Source organism: Vipera ursinii, assembly GCF_947247035.1.
Source record: "Vipera ursinii genome assembly, chromosome: 2".
NCBI lineage: Eukaryota > Metazoa > Chordata > Lepidosauria > Squamata > Viperidae > Vipera > Vipera ursinii.
The window spans coordinates 45,539,065-45,564,954 of record NC_139513.1 but is presented as its reverse complement, the minus strand read 5'-3'; the positions used below and the strand labels follow the sequence as shown (position 1 = coordinate 45,564,954).

General features: G+C 42.4%; 1 protein-coding gene across 1 annotated transcript in view; it reads right to left on the bottom strand.

Moving 5' to 3' along the window:
• Positions 1-7,042, bottom strand: part of ARL8B (ARF like GTPase 8B) — a 34,656-nt gene extending 27,614 nt beyond the window's left edge. Inside the window, exon 1 of the mRNA XM_083353205.1 lies at positions 6,736-7,042. Within this exon, the coding sequence (XP_083209331.1) occupies positions 6,736-6,858 (123 nt within the window). The 5' untranslated portion in view covers positions 6,859-7,042. The remainder of the gene's footprint in view (positions 1-6,735) is intronic.
• Positions 7,043-25,890: the final 18,848 nt, after the last annotated feature.

The window sequence follows — 25,890 nt, the reverse complement described above, 5'->3', positions numbered from 1 at the left end:
TCCGTGCACCTTTGGCGTCTAGTCATGCCAGCCACATGACCACGGAGACGTCCTCAGACAAGCGCTGGCTCTTCGGCTTTGAAATGGAGATGAGCACTGGCCCCTAGAGTCAGAAACAACTAGCACGCATGTGCGGTGGAAACTTTACCTTTACCTTTAGTTAAACAAATTGCCATAGGACATTAAATGAGGATCTCACTGTGGCTGTGATTTCCAACTTCCTGCTATCTTGCCCATTGACTTTCCTTTTCAGGGAAGGTTCCAAATCACAATCACATGACCATAGTTGTATATTCAAAAGGCTACTGAATGAAAGGTCATTAACTGAGGACCACCTGTATTTGAACTCAACAGCCTTCAGGGAATAATACTGTTGTCTTAGTGAGATCAGGCCTGATCTACTGTTTATTACTTCATTGGTATTTATTATGTATAAGTAGTTGCTTCCTCGCTTAGAATCAACTGCAACATGAAGCAACAAAAGCTAAGTATCTTTTGCATATACTTTCCATTGGGATGTCTTCTTTGCTTTTCGTTGTGATTTTCTTTTTATGACTATCGCATTGTAAATTACCATTAAATATTCAGACTAGGTGGAAAACAGGTAATATGACTTGTAACATGTATTACAAGGAGCTGCTTGGATGCTTCCTCCCATGCTCATTTGAATGAAAATGAGGTGCTCATTTGCTAAATGAACACGGCATGTTTAACAGTATAACTGTTGTCTGCTGTTTTGTTTCCAGTACAAATCAAAGAGCTGCTTTAAAGCACTACATCAGGGGTCCCCAACCCCCAGTCTGTGGATCAGTACCGGGCCGCAGCATGCCAGCAACCGGGCCACACAAACAAGCAAGGCCCCATCCGCAAGATGCAGGCAGCGCACAAAACCATGCACCCTCCAGTCCGCGGAAAAACCTCCCTCCATGGAACTGGTCCCTGGTGCCCAAAAGGTTGGGGGCCACTGCACTACATGGTTTGGTATCCGGGTACCTACAAAACCAACTGTCCCCCCCCCGATTCATCCTACCACGTGCAATCTTTAAATATCAACTATGCTAAAGATCAGAATCACATAAGCCATGTATTTCCTGTGATACTTTATGGAAGTAAAAGTTGGTCTTTAAACAGAATAGGAAGAATATTGACACCTTTGAACACTGAATTTGGAGAAGACTGCTGAGTATACTGTTGACAGCCAAGATGGATGCATTAGGTCAGGGGTTCCCAAGCTGGGGGTGCAAGACGATATTCCAGGGGGTGTGAAAACTTGGGTTTTCAAAATTATAGCGTGTATGCATAATTATTATATGCATAATTCATTGCCGTTATTTTGAACTTTTGTAAGGGGTTGTGAGAATATATCAGAAGCGTTCCAGGAGCGCAGGGTATAGAAAAGGTTGGGAACCGCTGCATTAGGTGAACATCCAGCTCTCTGGAAAAGGCTCTAATGCTGGGAAAGGTAGAAGGATAGAGAAGAAATGACCAACAAGTAAATGAGTGGATTGAGTTACAATGGCGATCAATGCACATTGAGAGACCTGAAAGAATAAGGTAAGGATTGATGTGGAGAAAATCTACGTGGTTGCTAGGAGTCTAAAACGATTTGGCTCATAATCAATCATCAATCAATGCTAAGGGTTTCCATCCCCTGGAGATAAGGGCAGTGAAACCTTGACACACCTTCCCAGTGGCTTTCCTTTCCCACCCCCCTCCCCCAACACCTCATCACCTGAGATATGGAATGCCTCCACCTTCTAGTCCCTAAAATGTTTCGCACAGAATGAATAGATGCACTGATGGCATCTATGGACTGACTTAATTAGGCTAGATCAATGGTGATTTTAAACACTGTATTCTGTTTTGCAAACCACCTGGAATCCTTTAGGAAGTGAATGCTTTATATAACTGTATAAATAAACTGGCATCATTCTTACTATGAAAATAGTATATATGACCAAAAACAGATACATTTTTAGGCCTAGAAAAATATTTTCCATCAGCTTGCACAAGGAAATTCAAGTTCTCTGTTTAGATAAACCAGAAACATTTTCCCTCATCACCCCTCCCTCTATTGCCAATATGCTACACAAATCAACATAGTGACATCTGGATTGATTGAATTGTTTTAATGGGAGAGGTTGCCATTGCCTTAAACAACTGCTTTATTTGCAAGCAAATACTTCAACTGAAATGCAGCTGTAATTTCCTTTTCACTGGTGATATACTTGTATATATATATTCCTACAAAAAGTCATCTCATTGTTTTTTCACATTCCTTTTCCTATTCAGAGCTGCAATATGTTTGTGCTTTGCACAAGTCATCTGAAGGCTTTCAATAAAGATCACAAGCAAGGTTTAGCAAAGGTCACTGCTAAACCTTCATACATCAAAATCAGCCATGGAAGGTGTCCACTAGCTTTAACCCCAGTAGCCATAAATTAGCAAAACAGCATTTGTGACCATGTCAGCAGCCAGTAAAAACCAGAAATATTCTTCCATAAGATTAGAAGAGCAGATACAACTCAGCAACCTTTCCTTTAATACATTAAGTGGAGTGGCATGCTTTGCTTTGCAACAGATAATTTCAGCTTTATTAAGTATTCTGAATTTAGGCTGGGTATTCTTTTGTAGTAAATCCAGTTTTGTAACATCATATTTCATGAGTAATGCTACTATAATATCCTCTTGGAAAATAAGTCATGATCCAGTTTGACTGATGACTGCATAAGCAACTACACTGTACATAACATTTGCAGTACAGGTAGTCCTCAACTTAAAACCACAATGTAGCCCAAAATTTCCATTGCTAAGCAAGACAGTTGCTAAGAAAATTTTGAGCCATCTTACAACCTTTCTTGACACAGTTGTTAAGTCAATCACTGCAGTTGTTAAGTTAATAACAATAGTTAAGTGAATCTGGCTTCCCAATTGACTTTGCTTGTCAGAAGGTTACAAAAGGTAATCACATGATCCCGGGACACTGCAACCTTTCGTAAATATATGCCAACTTCCAAGCATTTGAAATCTGATTGTAAGTGTGACAAATGGTCATAAGTCATTTTTTTCAGTGTCGTTGTAACTTCAAACTATCACTTAACGAATGGTTGTAATGTCTAGGTCCTATATTACCATTAATACAAGTAAAATTGTTCGAGAGGTCCTTGCTACAATGAAGCCTTCACATAAATACAAATATACCTCTTCTAATGCCATATACAGTTCACAATGCTATCCTATACCTTATTGCCCAAAAGAAAAGGCATATAAAATTGCAGTCATTTCAATCTCAAATGAAAGAAAAAAATATGAAAGCATTACCTAGCTTTGTAGTCATTATGTTCACCTTAAGTTTTTAAACAAAACTTGCAACACAAGTATTATAATGGAGTAATAAGGTAAAATATTAAATGCATGTTAACTCCAATCTAAGAAAGAATTCTTACTACTATCTTTTAACATTTAATAAATATTAAAAGGGTATAAGAACAAAATATGCCACAGAGACCTGAGCCTACGATTTGGCAAATTATGAGTTAAATTATTAATTTAAACCTGTCATTGAAGAGACAGTGTTTTAACAATGGAAGACCAACACAAAAGTAAAGCAGGTTTGTAATACCATCTAAAGCAATGTAGCATTTACCACATGGCAATAAGATATGGTCCAAAGTACAACAATGCCACCACGCCAGGGGTCCCCAACCCCCAGTCTTTGGACCAGTACCGGTCCGCGGAATGCCAGCAACCGGTCCGCACAAACAAAGCCCCTTCTGTGGAATGCAGACAGCACACAAAACCACGTACCCTCCGGTCCACGGAAAAACCTCTCTCCATGGAACCAATCCCTGGTGCCCAAAAGGTTGGGGACCTCTGCACTACGCTGTAACCAAACCGAGTTATAAATGCATTACTCACTTGTTCAACTAAATACATTGCTTATTCTCAACGTGTTCCTTGACACCATTCAAAATACTGGTCATGACCTAAATAAACTAATTATTTGGGACTCTTATGAGCTTAGTTGATTCCTGGAAGGGAGCATTATATAAATTAAGAAATAAGTTAATCATTAAAGCTAATCAATGGACTTGTAAAGATACATTTTAATAGCCTTTTAATTAACTGAAAAATAAGAAACAATAACCTGATAGGGCTATGTAACTGGGGTTTAAAAAATCAATATCACCGTTACATGACAGCCAAGAATTAGGTCTTTCTGTATGCTGTTATCTTGTGGTTATCTGTATTTTTTATGCTGAGATTTGGTAGTCCAACACTACACAAATTGAATTAACAAATAACTATCCATCACTTATAATGAATTCTATTTCGGCTTTAAGAACTTAGGTTTAATTTTTTATATATATACTTTCCACATAGAATTCTGTATGTCAACTGGTTTTATGTTATTCAATTTTAGGCTAATAAACTATTTTTTATTGAATTAATATGAAAAGTTCCTTTTCATAAAACAAAAAACATGTTATCAATAACAACTCAGTTGATTAAAAAATCTAATAATTTGATTCATCAATAAAAACAAAATTTTATTTCATCTAAACAAACACAGTCACATATGCAAAGTTAAAGATAGCTGACAATTCATCTGAAAGGTTACAAAAGGTTAAAAGAGGGCATGTTTACTTTGAAGATTATTTTGAAAGGAAGCTAACACAGACAGCCTTCCCTCAAAAATAATTGGAGTAAGAAATTAGCATAAATCATTGCTGATATGGTATTTTGGCTTCACCATTATAATTCAATAACTACCTCACTTAAACATATTTAGTTTGTAAGCTTCAAAAAAGTAATACAACTATCAAAGAACCAGATATTCAGGATCATGTTTTATTAGTTTAATTTTACTATATTTTAACTCAAGTATTTTGCTACAAATTTTGGTGAAGATCTCTAATAAAACAATACCGAAGCAAAAATTGTCATTTCATATTACTGTTAGTGATATTGTTGGTAATATTTTTGTTATTTTATCTATTATGAGTTTTGTCCCATGGACACTCGGGATTCGACCTGCCAAACTGCCGACCATCTGATCGGCAAGCTCAGCGTCCCAACAATTTCAGCATGCATAATCAATTCCACAGCTAAATTAAAGAGGCATGTACCATTGCAAAAGCATTTCTTAATCTATCCTGTTTCCCTCAACAGTTGACCCCACCCTCCTATTGTTGCTGCTTTAAGAGGCCACTTTGTTCTATCATATGACTATCATGGATGTTACTCACCAATTCTTATCTTACTAACCCCCCTCAGTCTTTATTAAGTATGCTATAAAAACAAACTCAAAACAGCATATTCTAGTATCAAAGCAATAGATGTAAAGCAGTGTTCTAAGAAGCTGTAGGGATGAAAGCCTATTAAACTATAACATACTTTCCAACTGTAATTTTTGCTACGAAGTATCTCTGAGAAAGATTCATATTCCTAAAACCAAACCATACCAAAGGATTTCTATTTGCATCTAAGATTGCAACTTACAAAACTTTTTTGAGAGTTATACCACTGAACTGAGAATTACTTCTAAATATGCATCTGAAGTGTGCAGAGCTAATTATTTTAATACAGTCTGAGAAGAAAATTAGCATTGAGGTAAAATGAAGACAAAGAAAAATATCTGTTATGTTACGGAATACCTTGCCTCTGAGAAGATTGCTAGTTCCACAAGAGGTAGCGTCAGTTCTCACTTAAGAAAGCAAGACTACAGGCAGTGGTTAAAAGGTACAATAAACGTTGTATGTTTGTAGCCAACTTTAGGCATATGAACGGTGTTCCAGGACAGTCCTGAGTTCTCTGATTGTGCCCACAATATCCTGTTCTACATAATAAGGCTATTCTCTACCTATGATCTTGCATTAAGTGTCAAATCTAAACCTGGTGTCCAATTTCTTCAAAAGAGGGACAGGCAGACAAACCTAGTTCCAAAGCAAGGCCGAGCGCAATAAAGCCTAACCCTTTGTCTCACCACACTGGGAATCTCTACCCTCCACTAAGATGATTCCTTTTGGGGATGCCACACCCACAAAAGACTCTCCGGATGATAGCAGCTACAAGGACGAGAGGGTATTCAGAGCAGCTCCTGACCTTGTTCATCCCAAGGAGCGCTTACTACGTAGGAAGCACACCGGTCCAGCCAGGCAAGATACCAATCTGGTCTTCTCAAGAGCGGTTGAGTAAGAAGAATTGGGTAAAACATCCTCAGCCCCACCCAGGCCCGAGACCAAGACTCTGTCCCTACAGGCAGCAGCAGCAGCAGCATCCCCACGCCACGAAGCTTTTACCTGCACCAAACCACGGGGCCGGATATTTACCATGTAGCTCAACGCTGCCCAGAAAAGAAGAGCATCGTGCATGGGGACAGACTCGGGATCTGGGGGGTGGGGGTGGGGGGGTCGATCTTTTTTTCTTTGCAGACAATTTCCGTACGTGACACTTATTACAAACCACCATCGTAAGGCAGCAATTCAGCCAGCACTTGCAGACCAAATGCTTTCACCCCTCCCAAGCTTCGCGGACACGTTCTCCTGCCTTGGCACTTTAATAAAAAAAAAAGGGGGTGGGTGGGAGGATCAGCCGGTTTTTGGTCCCCGCTGGATTCCGGGGCAAGTGGCGAACCGGTCCAGGGGGCAACCCCCTTCCTTTCCTTCTTCCCCTCCCCAACTCTGGCCGGGCAGAGGAGCCGAGGTGGGGCGGGGCCGCTTCCAAGCCTCTCACCGCGATGACGTTGACGAAGGTGGTCTTGCCCGAATACTGCAGCCCGACCAGCGTCAGCTCCATCTCTTCTTTCCAGAAGAGCGACCGGAACCAATCCAGCAGCCGAGACAACAAGGCCAGCATGGTGGTAGCGACAGCAGCCCAGCCGCGTCTCTACCCGCCTCTCCGTCTCTCCCTGCGTCCGCCTCGCCTGTCTCGTTCCGCTTCGCCTCCGTCACCACCACACCGACTCCGGCGGCTGCAGCTGTTCCCCTCTGGCTCCTCGCCTTCTGGTCATATGACGGGTTGGCGGGCCGTAGGAGAAGAACGGCCCCGTCCCTCCTGCTTTCTCGGGGATGGCCTCACAGCGGCCACTGTCGGCAGTGGGATGCCTCCACACCCGTGGAAGACTAAGGAGGCGGAGGCGGAGGCCGACAGACAGAATGACTTCCGTAACTCTCTACTACCTGGTAGTTTATATATAAGGCAACAAAAGGAGACGTGGGGAGAGTTGGAGGCAGAGCAGGGCTGGGTTGGAGATGTCTGCTCTTTTGTCGCGTTGCTTGGGTGCAATTCCTACGTGGCCCCGGATCAGAAAGAAATTTGAGCCAGAATTCACTTGGAAGTTATTTTAAGTGAAACGGTGATTCTGGATGAATGTTATTTTGTTTGTGCGCGCGTGCCTTTGAATCAGTTTTGACTCCTGGCGACTGCCCGGACAAATCCCTGCAGTTTTCTAGGCAAGAGTTTGGAAAGGGTTTGCCGTTGCCTGCTTCCTAGGGCTTATTGTTTACATTTCATCTAGATTAGTAAAAAGCAATAAAACATAAATGTTAAAAAGATCTATGTTCAAATACCAATGTGTAGGCCAGGGGTCCCCAACCCCCCCCCCTCCGATCCATGGATAATAATAATAATAATAAGAAGAAGAAGAAGAAGAAGAAGTTGGAAGGGACCTTGGAGGTCATCTAGTCCAACCCCCTGCTAAGGCAGGAAACCCTATACCATTTCAGACAAATGGCTGTCCAGTCTCTTCTTAAAAACTTCCAGTGTTGGAGCATTCACCACTTCTGGAGGCAGGTTGTTCCACTGGTTAATTGTTCTAACTGTCAGAAAGTTTCTCCTTAGTTCTAGGTTGCTTCTCTCCTTGACTAGTTTCCATCCATTGCTTCTTGTCCTGCTTTCAGGTGCTTTGGAGAATAGCTTGGCTCCCTCTTCTTTGTGGCAGCCCCTGAGATATCTATCTATCTATCTATCTGTCTGTCTGTCTGTCTACCTATCGAGAGAGATGATAGATGATAAATAGATAAATTGGATATTGGACTGGTATATGCCCTCAGCTTACAGCTGGTCACGTGATTTGATGTGGGACCTCACAGTCACATTAGGCAGGATGCCCCATTTTTACAGAGAGTCCCAGCAGATGCCATGTGAGGTGCAAATCCTATTCAGGATTGTCCATTGCTGACTTGGTAGTTCAAAGCCTGGCACCTTTTTTGTGGGGTCATTAAATGTTTTCCTATATCTTCATACAGTATTAACCTTGTGAACTCTCAAGCTTCCTCTTCTGCTATATATTCAAGATGGACAATGATTAATATTTATATGTGTTTATATGTAAGGTTGTAGGTATATACATATGTTGTATATAGCATGTTTATATATGTGTTATGTATGTGTACACTTTTGAGAGCAAGCAACAGAATTTCATTGTTAATATGTGACATTGTGCCCACAGTAAAAAATGACAATAAAGGTTATCTTATATTGTCTTGTCTTGTCTTATCTTGCCTTATCTTGTCTTATGTTATCTTTCCTCTCAGCATTCAGTGTTAAAGTTGTTGGGCAGATGTGTAAGTGTCAGTGGAGATTTCCTGATTTGAGTCCTCTGGCTGATAAATGAGGTATGCCTCCATGGGAGTGAGTTGTTCATAATTTTTCCATATTCTGTATTTCTGCATTCCTTCACTAGTGCATCTTGCCTTCATAAAGTTGGTGGTGTTACATGGCTCAGAGCACGAAGCCAGTAAGTCAGAGTGGTTTTAATTCCTAGGGCTGAGAGAAAATGACTAGCCCAAAGCCATCCAGCTGGCTAGCAGTATTAAAACGTATGTTCCCCCAGTTTCTAACAATTCAATTGAGGGGTAACTTAACTATCTTGTTTGATTGCACTGTTTCATCTCAGGATGTAGACACATTTGATGTGCTTGGTGTAGAACATGATACTTTCTGCCTTTAAGGTGTTTTTTATTTATTTAATTTAGGATGCATACTGAAACACCACTGGTTTGCGCCAAGCATTCTGTGGTCTTATGCAGACAAGGTATTGCATGCAAGACTTGATGTTTACTTTAAAATGGTGATGTGATCAGAATATGGAGAATAATTTTTTGCCATGATCAGATCACTCTGGTATGCATGCATATTGTTCTCTCATACAAACTGCCTGAATGATAGACAAAATAGTTGGATTAAGAAACCAGCTGAATCCAGAGAGTTTTTTTGAAGGTGCTTGGAAATTTTTCCCAGAGAAAAAAAAGAATGTATCCCACTGTACTCTTAATCACTAGGAAGTTAAATGAGATTGCTCCCAAGCCGCTACTTTTTAGTGCCAGATAGCAGGGGCTTCCTTGAAACCTAGAGCTATAGTGTCAGAAAACAAATTAAATCAACTGAATATGGACACAGGAATATACTGTGCCAATAGAAACAGCAAAGCATTTCTTCTACTACATTTGTACTGCATCTGAAGACTATCATTCAGCAACCTTTGTGGGAGTTAGCCCATGCTACTTTGGGAAAGACAGAAGTGAAGATTGATCATTGGGCCACAGTGACATACCTCTACAATTCTTTACAGAACTTATTTGCTCAGAGATGGGGAATCTTGCAAAACAACTCAATAACTGTGACTCAAAGCAACATTCTTTTGATCTTGTAGCAATCGAGGAACTAGATAGGTTTATCTGTGATATAAGCTATACCATCTATAGGCTGGAACCATTAGTCCAGGGGTGTCAAACTGCCAGCCTGCAGGCCGGACGTGTCATCTGGAAGCTGCACCCACCCCATTGCCGGCAATGGCAAAACCGTCCCAATACATTGCTCGATGTCGCGAATTTGACATGTCTGCATTAGTCCATCTTTTGTCTTTAAATAGAGCAGAGCATAGCAGAGTAGAACAGAACAGAACAGAATAGAATAGTTGGAAGGGACCTTATAGGTCAACTAGTCCAATGCCCTGCCCAAGCAAGAGTCTCTACATCATTTCTGACAGATGGCAGTCCAGTCTTTTCTTGAAAGCCTCTAATGATGAAGCACCAACAACATCTGAAGGCACTCTGTTCCTTTGGTTGATTGTTCTCACTGTCATGAAATTTTTCCTTAGTTCTAGGTTGAATCTCTCCTTGATCAGGTTCCATCAATTATTCCTTGTCTGGCCTTCAGGTGCTTTGGAAAATAGGTTGACCCCTCCTCTCTGTGACAGCCCCTCAGATATTGGAACACTGCTATCATGTCTCCCCTGGTTCTTCTCTTCACTAGACTAGCCATGCCCAGTTCCTCTAACCATTCTTCATATGTTTTAGCCTCCGGTACCCTAATTATCTTTGTTGCTCTTCTCTGCACTTTTTCTAGAGTCTCAACATCTTTTTTATAGTGTGGAGACCAAAATTGGTTGCAGTATTCTAGGTGTGGTCTTACTAAGGCTTTATAGAGTGGCATTAGTACCTCATGTGATCTTGTTTTTTTTAATAAACTTTTTATTAATTTTCCAATGTTACATTTATATCTTTGAAAAACAATGTGGTGTCTGGATTATGATAATTTCATTACGTACAAATGTATATTAGTACAAACTATTACAGCCAATATTTCCTCTCTTTTTTCCTTTAATACATACTGTCTCTTGTCTAAATTAATATACTTCTCATTCTATCCATCAGCTACTTAATAGTTTTCTTACATTTATCAATAATTTTATATATTTAATTTGTTTTGACATTCCATCTTTAAACTATCCATAACTTTATAAATTTTCCCAGCTTTAATTTTGCATTAGTATTTAAATTAAATGTTTAATATTTGTCATTTCCAAATTTTTAACTGACCCCAATTCCCTTTGTCACAATTCCCCACAACATCTAGTGTTCCAAATACATATCTATCTCATTTCCATATCAACAAATTAGTAATATAATGTAATATTCCTATTTGCATTAGTTTCCACATATTCTAAATTCAATAACCAAGATTTCTCCCATTTCAGCATTTAATACATCCTCTCTCTTCTTCCTTATGACCACTCTCTCATATTTAAACTTATAATTTTATTCTTATCACTACATCCAAACATACTAATTACATTACATCACTCTTAACATATATATGTCTTAATCACCTTTATTTAATCTTTATAAACAACTTGATATTTCAGTTTAACTATTTATGTTCATACAGCTAGGTTTTAATTAGCCAACATTTTTTCTTTATCTTCACATCATAACAATATCTCATATTCAAAATACAGGTCCTGCCTACCTTAAATATCTTCTATTTTACATCTCCTATATATGTCCACACTCCATTCTTCTTCAGTCTTATTCTAGCTTTTTTTCTTTGCCAAGTCATCTTCCATGGCCTTGCTTCAGGATCATCGAAGAATTCTTGTATTGTTATATCATATTGAAATGTCCATCCAATTGCCATTTTTGAAAGGTTGAGGGGTCTGGCAGAACTATCAGATCTTCTCATTATTTTCTCCTCTTGATGTAGTTGTCCTGGACTGTTTATCTTTTCTTCCATTTGTTTCTCATTTTGATCTTCGAATTCCTTCTGAATTATATAGTAGATTTTTTTCCTCCAACCATTTTGTCAGACCTTTTTCAAAATTTTCTCTTACCTGTACTTGTTGGGCGGTTAAGTCTTCTCTCAAAATATTCAATTGTTCAGTTTTTTCTGTTGTGCTCTGTATAGATAGTTGATTAGTTGTAGTCTAAGTTTGAGTTTGCTTATCTAAGATGCTTTCTAGTTTTTTCCCCCCAAAAGCTCTTATTTCATCACCAGCTGTAAGAAGAAATTGGTAAGTCTGGCAAGTTATTTTCATCATAGCAAAAATATGTTTTTGCATTTCTTCCCTAGTAAAAGTCTGTTCCTGGTCTTCCATAGTGATGAGTTAAATTGAAAATTTTTACAGTTCTTTTTTCCCCTCAGTAAATAGGAAACAGCTAAGATTCTCACAGCTGGTGTTCAAGGTTACATGAATCTTATCTCGTTTTCTAAAATTGTCAGCCAAGTTTCTTTAAGAATAACAGATTGCAATTTCAGGTTTGGCCACAAGATGTCCACCAACTGTTTAGGAAATTCCTTTCAATTATTTCTTCTGTTTTAGGAGGAAAAAGCCAAACTTTCAAATAAAAATAGGAAGTGAAAAATAGATAATCAAAAGCTTTTAATCCACAAGTTTAAAAAAAATAAAGTTCTAGTTGGAATCCAATTATTTTTTCAACGTTTTTAAAATCTTCCCTTATATTCAATCGCCAATGTTTCTGGAAGGAGGGCTAAAATCCCCCTTCCCTCTCCACAGAGCGGAAAAGTACTTTATCAGCTTGCTTAGGTAGAAAAAAATTTGGAATTTAAGAGAGGTAGATCTCACCCAGTCTCTTCCACACTGCTTTAATGTTGCCTGATGGTAAGTCAGCTGTCCGCAGCCTAGTGCCTGGCCATGTTGCTATGGGCGGTCTTTCGTCTGCCAGTTCGAAGGGAATGTAGACACTAACAAGAGAGTTGCTGCTCTCCTGCATTCTTGCGAAAGTCCCTCCTGCTGGTTACCTCTCCAAGGTGACTTTTCGGCCCTTTTCTGGGAGGCCAGCAATGCGAAACTGTATGTAGAAGATGAGAGGCGTCCTCCAAGCATCCATAGTGGCTGTGACAGCAAACCGGAAGTCAGTACCTCATGTGATCTTGATTGAATCCCTTGTTAGTGCAACTTAGGATTGCATTGGGTTTTTTGGCTGCAGCCGCACACTATTAACTCATATTTAATTGATTGTCCAATAAGATTCCAAAATCCCTTTCACAGTTGCTGCTATTAAGCCTGGTTTCACCCAATCGATATGTGTACTTTGGGGTTTTCTTGCCTAAGTGTAAGACTTTACTTTTCTCTGCATTGAATTTCATTTTGTTAGATAGGGCCCAATGTTCAAGTCTGTCAAGATCCCTTTGGATCTTGAGCCTAGGGTGTTGGCTATTTCTGACAGCTTAGTGTCATCTGCAGATTTGATAAATTCCCCTTTTATTTCCTCATCTAGGTTGTTTATGAAGATGTTGAAGAGTACTGGGCCTAGGACAGAACCTTGTGCTACCCCACTGTTTACTTCCTTCCATGTAGATGTAGTACCATTAAGGACTATTCTTTGAGTGCGGTTTGTCAGCCACTTAAAAATTCATCTGATGATGATGCTATCCCACTTTTTTTAAGCTTTCCAAGAAGTAGGTTGTGGTCTATTTTGTCGAATGCTTTGCTGAAGTCCAAGTATACCACATCCACAGCATTCCGCTGATCCACCAATTTAGTCACCTGATCAAATAATGAAATAATGAAATAAGATTGGTTTGGCATGACAAACCCGTGCTGGCTTCTAGTTATAACTTATAAAGGACCAGACATGGTGTTTGTGGCTGGGTTTGGGAGGTGCTTAAAGCTATCTTAAGAAGTGTTGTCTATTTTGAAAGGGAGTGTCTTGATCAAGTTGTATTACATAACTTCTGCTCAATCTCAAATCTCCTATTTTGGGAGAAGATTATGGACATGCTGATGGAGTTTCAGCTAAAGAGGGTCCTAAACAAAATAGATTATCTGAATGCTTCCTAGTCAGGAGAAACTAAACAGGACTGATGGATCCAAACAAACTAGTACCCAATATCCCTGTTTAACTGGTCCAACTGGCTCAATCCCAGTTATGAGGTTAGTTTTGGAAAAGAGGGGAGGACATCTGTGACTTGAGTCCTCTTGGACTGAAATCTCCTCTGGATCACCAGGTAGAAAGTCTTGATCACATATGTTCCACTTAGTTTCCAGTGACCCTTTCTGGACTAGGAAACATTTATTTATTTATTTATTTATTTATTTTTGGGACTTGTATGCTGCCCTATCTCCCGAAGGACTCAGGGCGGCTAACAACAATAAAAGACAATAAAAGACAACAATAAAAGACAAAAAAATTAAATTAAAGCCCCAATGATAAAATATTAAAAACATTTTTAAAAATCCCTATCGTCAGTCCAGGTCAGCCTGATGGAAAAGAAATGTTTTAAGGCCGCGACGAAAGGACCAGAGGTCCGGGGCCATCCGGAGCTCAAGGGGAAGTTGATTCCACAGGGCAGGCGCTCCCACAGAGAAGGCCCTCCCCCTGGGGGTCGCCAGCCAACATTGTCTGGCCAACAGCACCCTGAGGAGGCCCTCCCTGTGTGAGCGCACCGGGTGATGGGAAGTCCTTCCTGGCAGCAGACGGTCCTGCAAATATCCCAGGCCTAAGTCATGTAGGGCTTTAAAGGTAAGAACCAGCACCTTAAATCTCATCCGGAGGGCAAACGGTAACCAATGCAGCTCACGCAGGAGGGGTGTAATATGGGAGTATTGGGATGCTCCCATCACAACCTGCGCGGCCGCATTCTACACCAGCTGGAGCCTCTGGGTGGTCTTCAAGGGCAGCCCCATGTAGAGAGCATTGCAGTAATCTATATGGGAGGTAACAAGTGCATGAGTGACCATACATAGAGCATCTCAGTCCAGATAGGGGCACAACTGGCTCACCAGGCGAACCTGGGCAAATGTCCCCCGGCCACAACTCCTATATGCTCTTCAAAACTGAGTCGTGTATCCAGGAGGACACCTAAGTTGCACACCCTCTCAACGGGAGGTAACACCTCTCCTCCCATAACCAAAGATGGAACCTCTTGGACTAAACGAGATGCCGGTACGTAAAGCCACTCAGTCTTGGCCGGGTTGAGCTGGAGCCTGTTCTTCCCCATCCAGATTCGTACCGCTTCCAGGCAGCGGGAGATCACGTCGAGGGCATCACTGGGTTGGTTCGGGGTGGAGATGAAAAGCTGGGTATCATCAGCATATTGATGATACCTCACCCCGAAACCATGGATGATCTCGCCCAGTGGCTTCATATAGATGTTGAACAGGAGGGGAGAGAGGACCAACCCCTGGGACACCCCACAACTAAGGGGCCTCGGGGTTGACCTCTGCCCTACTGCCAACACCGTCTGTGAACGGCCTGAGAGGTAGGAGGAGAACCACCGTAAAACGGTGCCTCCCACTCCCAACCCCCCAAGACGTCGCAGCAAGATACCATGGTTGATGGTACCAAAAGCCGCAGAGAGATCCAATAGGACCAGGACAGAGGAACATCCCCTATCCCGGGCCCGCCAGAGATCACCAGCGCGACCAATGCCGTCTCCGTGCTGTACCCGGGCCTGAAACCTGATTGGTATGGATCCAGATACTCAGTTTCCTCCAGGACCAAAGGGAGCTGCCGTGCCACCACGCTCTCAACAACCTTCGCAAGAAAGCGAAGGTTTATTTTTTATTTTTTTAAAAAATTCCATTTTATATCCCGCCCTTCTCCGAAGACTCAGGGCGGCTTACAAGCTTAGCAGTAGCCTTCATTCTATGTATATGCCTGCTTATTAGGGCTTTCACAAACACCCCAAGCAGCATTATTACAAAGTCAGCTTAATTGTCCCCAACAATCTGGGTCCTCATTTTACCTACCTCGGAAGGATGGAAGGCTGAGTCAACCTTGAGCCTGGTGGGATGCGAACCTGCACTAATTGCAGGCAGCTGATGTTACTTAAGGAGGCATTAGCCCACTGCTCCACCAAGGCTCCACCAAGGTTGGAGACAGGACGAAAGTTATTTAGAATAGCTGGATCCAAGGCAGGTTTCTTGAGAAGGGGCCTCACCACTGCCTCCTTCAAGGCGGCAGGGAAGCAGCCCTCACTCAAGGAAGCATTAATAACTGCCAGGAGCCAGCCTCGTGTAACCTCCCGAGCCGCATTTACAACTGTGACTCATTCCCTCATTGTGCTTAGGCTGGCTTGGAAAAAAAACTTGAAAATGCAGGTGACATAAAATGCAGTGGTCTGGTTCCTAACAGGAAGCAATAAGATTCAATAGCTAGTAGGCTTGGTAATGAAGTGCCTACAAAAAAAACAACAAAAAGCAACCAAGCTCAGACAACACCAAGAACTCCACAGTAAGTGGTCCTGTGCATCTCTCATGAGAGGGGTTACTGAGAGTCTCTCCCATGCATGATGGGAACATGCCTTCTTGGTGGCAACTCCCATTCTGTGGAATGCCTCTTGAAAAAGTCCATCTTGCCTGCTCCCTCCATTCTTATGTGTTTTGGGGGCAATGGACGATGGCAATTTGATTTCTGTGGGTTTGGTTACACTGATTATGTCTACTGTGCTTGTTTTATCTTTTTTGTCAAAATGTAAACCACTCTTGATTCTTTTTGTGCTATATTATATGTTTGTAAATAAATGGCACAAAAGCAAAATGGTCTGGGGATAGAGGATTAAAAAGAGAGATCACACAAACATCCTTTAAAAAAACCATTACAATTCTTACGCTAATTGGCTGGAATCTAAATAGTTCAGATGGTGAATTTGCAAGAATTAGTGGAAATAGCCTTCCTTCCTTTGGAAGCTAGGTAAAAGGGCCATGACTGAGTTGACAGAATATAAGTATTAAAAGAAATGACTCACTGAAGAGTGAATGTCCTTTTTTCCAAGTAAACATGGCCAATATTAACATGTTTGATAAATGATAAGACAGGACTTCATGTGTTCAATCACTGTGACTTTCATCCCAATCCCATTTAGTATTATGTCACTGGGCTTTAATTGCTTTTAACATAACCATAAACATAACTATAAAACTCCTTTTTCTTGTTTTTCTCATCTCAGTAGGAATATAGCAGCACCTAGGTAGCAAAATCTACGTAGCAGCATCTGCCTTATCATCTCTGGGCTAGGAAGCTATGCATATTTGGGCCTGGGTAGTGCTTGAGTGGAAAACCAATTGCTGTAACCTAGAATTAGAAAGTTGAAAAGGTCAAATAAATTTTAAAATTAAGGAATTCAGGGTTTTTTTAAAAAATTCTCTAGTTTTATAGGTATCGTTTGGAATAAGAAAAGTATTTTTGGTAATATATTCATTTTCACCATAGCAATTTTCCCTAACATCGACAATTGCAGATTTTTCCATTTTTCCAAGTCACGTTTTATTTGATTTAGTAATTTTATATAATTATCTTCTTTTATTGTTGAACATCTTGCTGCCAATATATTCCCAAATATTTAACCTTTTTAATTATTTGTAAATCTATTTTTTCTGACAATTGTTTTTTTTCTTTATCTGTAAGATTTTTAACTATCGCTTTAGTTTTTTTCTCTGTTTATCTTCAATCCTGCTGTTTTTCCAAATTGTTCTATCTTTTCCAATAATTTTGGAATCATCTCTAAAGTTTCCTCTAAGATAGAGGTCCCCAACCTTTTGGGCACCAGGGACCAGTTCCATGGAGACAGGATTTTCCGTGGACCAGAGGGAGCGTGGTCTCATGTACTGCCTGCATTCCACGGATGGGGCTTTGCTTGTTTGCGCAGACCAGTTTCTGGCATGCTGCAGCCCAGTGCCAGTCCACGGACCGGGGGTTGGGGACCCCTGCTCTAAGATGAATACCAAGTCATCTGCAAATGCTTGCGATTTGTAGCTTTTACCATTTATCTCCAGTCCTTTAATTTCCGAATCTTGACTAATATTTCTAATTAAAGCTTCCAAAGTTAAATAACAATGGGGATAGTGGACATCCGTGTCTTGTGCCTTTTCTCATGTTGAAGTTCTCTGTATAATCTCCATTTACAATCACTTTTGTTCATGATATATTATCTTAATCATAGTTATAAAATTTTGTCCAAAATCCGTTATTTTTAATTGTTGAGTCATAAATTGCCAAGAAACATTAGCAAATGCCTTTTGAGCATCTAGAAATACTAATGCCAGCTGCTTCCCTGGATGCATTTCATAATATTCCAATATGTCCATTATAATTCTTAAGCTATTTTTTATTTGACTTTTTGGTAGAAATCCGTTTTGGTTTGGGTGAATAAATTCAATCAAAAATATTTTCAGTCTCTCAGCTATTATTGAGGTAAAGATTTTATAGTCCACATTTAATAATGATATCGGTCTATAGTTTTTTATCGATGTCAGATCTAAATCCTCTTTTGGTATCAGAGTAAAATTTGCTTCTGTCCATGTATTTGAGAGTTTGGCCTGTAATAAAAGCTCGTTACAGACCTCTTTCAATGGTAAACTTAGTGTATCTTGTAGATGTAGTGGAGCTGAGGTGAGAATGGGGCCGGCTGAGAAGTTTTGCGGGAGCCCTGCTGATCTGGCAGGGAAATGAGGAGCTCTGGCAGCTGCTATGGTCTGGTGGTGGGGCGTGGCTCTGAGGAGGGAAGAAAAGGGAGGAGGAAGCCAATGGGAGGGCGGGAGAGAAAGAGACCAGAGGGAAGTTTTTGGTGGGAGAATGGGGGAGCCAGCTGAGGAAAAAGGGGAGAGAGCTTAGCTTAATGGAGCCTGCCGTCCAGAGCTAGCTGAGTGAAGAGATAGAGAGTAAGAAGGCCAGACGAAGAGAGGGAGAGAGGGTAGGTTGGGGAGTTTTACTTCTTCTCCCTTGTTGGAGCCAGCTTGGCGAAGGGAGAGCCAGGAAAGAATTTGACCAGATTAAGGGTATGTCTTTTAGTGGTAAGTAGAGGGGTTTTTATAGGATCCACTGGAGGAGGCAAAAAGGGGATAAGGAAGGGGAGATTACATAAAGTGAGGGCAAAGAGAGAAGAGGAGAGTGGATAAAGGAGGGCCCCTGGGAGCTCCAGAGAGGGACCATCGTCTTAGGCAAGTTGCTGTCACCAGAGACTGATTACCATTGCCCTAGGCAAGTCGCTGTTAACAGAGATTGACTAACATTGTCATAGGCAAGTTGCTACTATGAAGAGACTGACTAACATCGTCCTAAGCAGGTTGCTGTTACTAGGGACCGACTACTACTGTTGTACACCAGCTGCTGCTACCATACTTTCTTTTGTGGATTTATTTGTAGTTCAAGTTCTAGTTTTCTAAATTCTTCCCTTAACAACACACATTGTTGTCTTTTTTCTTTATTCTTTTTGGCCATGTAAGTTATAACTACACCCAGAAGTGGGATTCAGCCAGTTTGCACCACTTCAGCAGAACCAGTAGCAATTTTTTTGTTGTCCAGGCCCAGAATGGACTTCCGGAAGTGGCATCCACACAGAGAACCAGTTGTTCACATATTTGAATCCCACCACTGGCTACACCAAGTATGTTTTGGCCATGTCCCATACATTTTGCAATGTTGTGTTTTCTTTTTTATTTTCTTTGAAAAAAAATCCATTCCTTTTGTTGCTAATGCTATAAATTCTTTCTCTTTTAATATAGATTGATTCAAAGTCCATCTTAACTTTTTCTGTGTCCCTTTCCATGTCATTTTTAAGGGATTATGGTCTGTCCAAGTGCCTAGTTCTATCTCAGTTTCCTGCATATTGATTCTTAATTCAGGTGTTATCCAAATCATGTCATTTTATCAGTTTCTTCTGATCTATCTTCCATTTTTTTAACTCTTTGTTCATTTTTAACAATCATTTGTTGATGGACATCAAATTGTGTCTTTATATCAAGCATTTGCTCATTTAGCTTAACTAAGTTGTTTGTCTCTTTATGATTCTTCTTTATTGTCTCTTGAATTAATTGTAATGTGGCTTGCATTTCTTTTTGGAAATTTTTTCCCCTTGTTGTAACATTGTTTCAATAGATCCCTGACTTGCTGGACTAGGTGTCCCAGAGGAGGGTGCATAAGAAGGTTGGGGGGGGGGGATTGGGTTTTTTTTTGTAATTTTAGTAAGATTTGGTGCACTCATTTTTCAGTTTATCAGGTTTTGTAAATTCACAGGAAAAAGAGAGAGAGAAAAAAGCCAACTGCTTTAGGTAATAATCCAAACATGAAAAAGGCCAACTGCTTTAGGCTAATCCAAATATTCTGATCAGTTCAAAAATATATTTAAAAAACCCTCTATCTCCAAGTAGTTTCTTTAATAGTTGTATCCAGAATTTTCTAAACTAGGCCATAAGTGGCTGTTTGGAATTTAGGAAAAAAACATACTAAAATGTTCATATACATTTTATTGCAGATGATAATGGCACTGAATATGCAGCAATAGGATAGACTATACATCTCAATATCAATTAGATTTAAATTAGGAATGCATCCCCATTCACATGATGATCCAATTATAAAATCTCTATATTAAAGAAAGAAGTGTCTCTGATTTCAGTGAGTTTTAGTCCTAGGTCCTCACTGCCATTAAATGATGGCACCTAGCTGAACTTGGCTGATTTCAAAAAGCTAAGCAAAGTTGGAAGTGTTTATTATTTATATTGAAACCATCAAGAAGTATGCGCAGAACTATAGCCTAAACTAGGGATTTTTTTAAAAAAACAATACCCTGAGCTAGAAGAAGACAGTTGCAAATCACTTTGGTGTTGCTACAGATCCTACAAGGACCTGTCCAGGAACTCAACATTTTTTCTAGGCAACTCTGTTCAGGTTGGCAGTGATGCAGCCATCTCCCGAGTAATGACATGGAACACTTGAGTCTAATTCTGCAGAACCAGGAGGGGCTGATCCATTATTAGTAAACTTATTTTTTTGAGACTATGAGCCTCTTTAAAATATTTGTTTTGTTCTATTGTTAGGATGAAGTTTTCTTTGCAATTTGCAACCATCCAGGAGGAACCATTCAGATGTGTGTGTGTATATGTATGTGCACATGTGCATGTGTGTGTGTGTGAACCACATAAACACATAATATAGTTTAGCCAAATGGAGCTGAAGTAGCCGAAGGACCACTCGGGACGACAGGCTAGTTCAACAACAGGTTTATTAAGAGCAAGGCAAACATAGAATAACTTGTCCGGCTTTTATAGCCGGCAGCTGGTAGCGAGGACCAATCAGCGGTGTTCATTTTGGCGCCCTGTCAGGCAGGGACCAATCCGCGTCGTCTTTTGTTGACAGCTCCGGCTTCCGCGTGTCTTGGTGTTTTGACAGCCGCGAGCTGTCAGTGGTTGCGCCTGCGCTGTACGGTGGGTGCTTTGACAGCTCAGGCTTCTTCGTAGTCCGGCGTTTGACAGCCGCGAGCTGTCAGTGGTGGCGCCTGCGTGGTGCGAGGAACTTTGACAGCTGTCAAAGTTCCCGCGTGTATTTCTGTCAGGCGGTTTTACCTTATATGCTAGGCGATGCCTTCTTATTTGTACTGTTAACATATATATACATTGATTAAAGGAATGTTTACATATATAATACACCCCTTACCCCTCCCCTGGTTCGTTTCTTCCTTCTTGGATGTTTGAACCTGCCCACTGATAGTCTTTTAGGTAGGTGGGTGGTCTTCGATTCCTGGTTGAGCGGCGAAGGGGTGGTGGGTGTTCTGGTTCTGGTTCTTCGTCTTGGTGCTCAGCTTCCTGGTTTGGGATAGGCCGCATTTCCGGTGGGGGTTGTAAGTCGGCACTGGGTGGTTGCTCAGAAGCGTGTGGTGGTTGTCTGGGTCTGAGCTGGTCAATATGGCGGCGTATGTTGCCCTGTGCTTGCGTAGCTACCAGGTATGAGATGGGCCCTGTTTGTTTTATTACTGTCCCTTGGACCCACTTGTTTTTATCTGTGTATGAACGTGCCCATATTAATTGACCCGGGTTGAGTTTGCGGCCGGGGTGGGGGTGCTGTTTTTCTTCTGGGGCTGTGTCAGGGTGCAGTCTGTCGAGACGTGTTATTAGCCTCCTCCCCCATCTTAATTCTGCTGGTGATTTGCTAGTTGTAGAGCATGGTGTTGTGTGTTGTGATAAGAGGAACTGGCTGAGTCGCCTTTGCCAGTTTCCTTTAACGAATTTTTTCAAGGCTTCTTTTGTGTATCGTACCATAATTTCAGCCATTCTGTTCGACGATGGGTGGAACGGCGCCGACGTGACCAGCCTAATACAATTCCTCGTAGCGAAGATCTGAAATTCACGAGAGGTGAATTGAGGTCCATTGTCAGAAACTATGGTATCAGGTAGGCCGTGTGTTGCGAATATTTTTCGTAAGGCTTGAATAGTGGCTGTGGACGTTGTTTTCCTAAGGGGTGTGACTTCCAGCCATTTGGAATAGCTGTCCACTACAATTAAGAAACTTTGGCCCTGGATAGGTCCTGCAAAATCTATATGTATACGTGACCAAGGGTTCCTTGTAGTCTCCCATTTATGGATTGGTGCCTGGGGTGGTTCATTCCTGGTCTCCTGACAGGTGTAACACCCACCCACATACTGTTCAATTTGTTTATCTATGCCGGGCCACCACACATAACTTCTGGCCATCGCCTTCATTTTTACAATTCCAGGGTGCCCTTCATGTAAAATGTGCAATGTTTGGTCTATGTTTTTCTCTGGTATGATGACCCTATTTCCCCATAGCAGGCAACCTCTGTGTGTTGAAATCTCATTTTTCCTGTTATAATAAGGTTGGAATTGGGGTTGTGGGTTTTGAGTTGGCCACCCAGTTGTGGCCCATTTGAGGACTCTGGCAAGTATTTTATCTTTTGTTGAATTATTGGCTATAATGTTTGCAGTCAGGGGGCATTCTGGAAGTTGGGAGATTGCTAAAATCCCGCTGGCTGGGGCTGGGTCTGAGTCCCTGGTTTGTATGGGCAGTCTGCTGAGGCAGTCAGCATGGCCCAATTCTTTACCTGGTTTATGTATTAGCTGATAAGAATAGGCTGCTAAAAATGTTGACCATCTTAAAATTCTCGGGGAGAGGATTTGTGGAGTAGTTTTATTCCAAGTAAATATGCCTAGCAGGGGTTTGTGATCTGTAAATATAGTAAATGGTCTTCCATACAGATAATCGTGAAATTTTTTGACCCCTGCCACTATCGCTAGGGCTTCCCTGTCAATTTGTGCATAGTTTCTTTCAGCTTTGGTCAGAGTGCGTGAATAGAAAGCTATGGGTCTTTGTGTACCGTCCTTGAATATGTGACTTAATACAGCCCCGATTCCATAGGGAGAGGCATCGCAAGCGATGCATATTGGGGTGTCTTCCTTGAAAAGGGTGATAGTTGAGCTGTGACAGATAAGCTTTTTTAACGATTGGAAACTGTTCTCATGTTCCTTGGTCCAGGACCAAGTTGTACCTTTGTCTAGGAGCCTATGGAGCGGCTCTGCAATAGTGGCTTTGTGGGGAATGAAGGCATGGTAAAAGTTTAACAGCCCCAAAAAGGATTGAAGCTCTTGCTTATTCCTAGGGCTGGGTGCGGTTTGAATAGCCATTAGTTTTTCAGCGGTGGGGTGGATGCCCTGGCTATCAATTTTATACCCTAGGAATTCTGTAGAAGTGACTCCAATAGAGCACTTCACCCGCTTAAGTTTGAGACCGGCTTCTCTGAGCCGGCTCAGCACAGCTGACAACCTGTCAGCTAAACTAGCTTCGTTTTCCCCGGCGATGAGGACATCGTCGAAATAGGGGCAGACCCCGGGTATTCCCTTCAGGGTCTTTTCCATGATGCCCTGAAAAATACCCGGGGCTGCAGATATGCCGAATTGTAGCCTCTTTACTTTAAAAGCACCGCGGTGGGTGACAATAGTTTGAGCTTCCGCGGTGTCGTCTGTGACAGGCAGCTGTAAATACGCCTGTGTGAGATCGAGCTTGGCGAAAATGGTGCCAGAGCGGATGGAAGCAAATACGTCCCTTACCGCTGGCACCGGGTAAGCATGGGGGCTGAGGGCTAGGTTGACTGTCGCTTTATAGTCTGCGCACAGTCTCACTTCGCCATTAGGTTTGATTGGGGTGACAATAGGGGTCTCCCAGGTTCCCCCTTCTGTTGGTTCCAGTACCCCTAGTCCCACGAGTCGGTCAAGCTCGTTTTCAATTTTTTCTTTAAGGGCGAAAGGTACCCTCCTAGCTCTTATTTTAATTGGTTGAATTGCTGGATTTAGTTGCAGGGAAATGGGGGAACCTGTATATTTCCCTAAAGTGCCATCGAAAACGTCGGCGTACCTTTCGCAAACGGCTTCTAGGCTAGGTGTTTGAATGGTATTAACCCCCGTTAAGGCGATGCCTAGTGGAGTGAACCAGTTTAGCCCTATCAAGTTGGTACGGTTCCCTGGCGTAACTAAAACCTCCAGGGGACCCTTGAACCCCTTATACTGCACCAGGACCTTGGCTTTCCCTTCCAACGGAATAGGGGTTTTCTGGAAGTCTGCAAGGTGTACCTGAGTTTGTTTCAGGGGAATTTGTCTTCGGCCTTTCTGACAGATTTCCTGATAGGTTGTCAGCGAAATTAATGAGACTGCTGACCCAGAATCTACCTCCATGTGGCAGGGCACCCCCTGAATTCTGACCCAGATCTTAACTTTGGAGCTTATGCTGTTTACCCTGTCAATTGTCTCTACCAGGGGGCCTGGTGGGGTTTCTCTGCTGGCCTGGGCAGCCGGCCTACCTGGGGGGTTTGCCTCCACCTCATTGATGTTGTCCCGGCCCTTGCTGCGGCACACCGGCTTGATGTGGCCAGTCTTCCCGCAGTTGTGGCATTTCGCGTTCCTAAAACGGCAGCTTCCTCGGGCATGGTTGCCCCCGCAGCTGGCACAGGCGGCCCGTGGCTCGTAACGCGGTGGTGGCGGTGGTGGGTTCCTGGATCCGCGGCGGTCCGACGTTTTTCCCCTCCTCGGCTGCCGGTGCTCCATCCTGCGCTGTAGGGCTTCTCCATCGGTGAAGTCTACTGACTCTCCGCTGTCGCTGAAGGTTGCGCTTTCCTGGTAGACGGTCGCGGGGGTCTCTGGGGTCGTGTTCGTCGGCTTCTTCTTGTGGCTGTGTTCATATGCCATGATCTCCCTGGTCAGCTCTGCCAGGTTCATGTCGGGTTTGGACGTCAGTTTCTTCTGTAGCTTCTCGTCCCTCAGACCGATCACCACCTGGTCTCTGATGCGGTCTTCCAGGTCGGGGAAGGAGCAGTTCCGCGCGGCGTGTCTGACCCCGGCAATGAATTCGTTGGCGGGCTCGTCCTGCCGTTGTTTCTTTTGTGCGAATTGCACCCGCCAGTACAGTTCTGAACGCGCTGGCATGTAGTACTTGTTCAGCTGGTCCACCAGGTCAGCGTAGGAGACTTCCGTGATGGGCACTGGGCTGAACAGCCCGACGGCTGCGTCGTACACCGGGGGCCCGCTGATGTACAGCAGAGCGGCGGCCTTTGCTCGGTCGTCAGTGATTTTACTGACGAGGAGAAATCCCTCGACTTGGCCGAGGTGTGATTGCCATCTCTCGGGATGGCGGGTATCAAACTCCCTCACACGGCCGAAGTTTGCCATGTCGTCCGGTCCTGGGTTGCTCCGATGGAAGTTAAAACTACCGTGACAGCTCTTGCCGGGAACTCTCTTCCTCGGCTGTGACTTCAGCTCCGGAGCAATCCCATCCTCGTCGCCAGTGAAGTAGCCGAAGGACCACTCGGGACGACAGGCTAGTTCAACAACAGGTTTATTAAGAGCAAGGCAAACATAGAATAACTTGTCCGGCTTTTATAGCCGGCAGCTGGTAGCGAGGACCAATCAGCGGTGTTCATTTTGGCGCCCTGTCAGGCAGGGACCAATCCGCGTCGTCTTTTGTTGACAGCTCCGGCTTCCGCGTGTCTTGGTGTTTTGACAGCCGCGAGCTGTCAGTGGTTGCGCCTGCGCTGTACGGTGGGTGCTTTGACAGCTCAGGCTTCTTCGTAGTCCGGCGTTTGACAGCCGCGAGCTGTCAGTGGTGGCGCCTGCGTGGTGCGAGGAACTTTGACAGCTGTCAAAGTTCCCGCGTGTATTTCTGTCAGGCGGTTTTACCTTATATGCTAGGCGATGCCTTCTTATTTGTACTGTTAACATATATATACATTGATTAAAGGAATGTTTACATATATAATACAGGAGCAATAGTAGTGGTCATTGGACAATTAGTGAGAACCATGGACTCCAGCAGACCCATGTATTTATAGCTCATATTTTTTTCTGATAAAGTGGGGATGAACCTT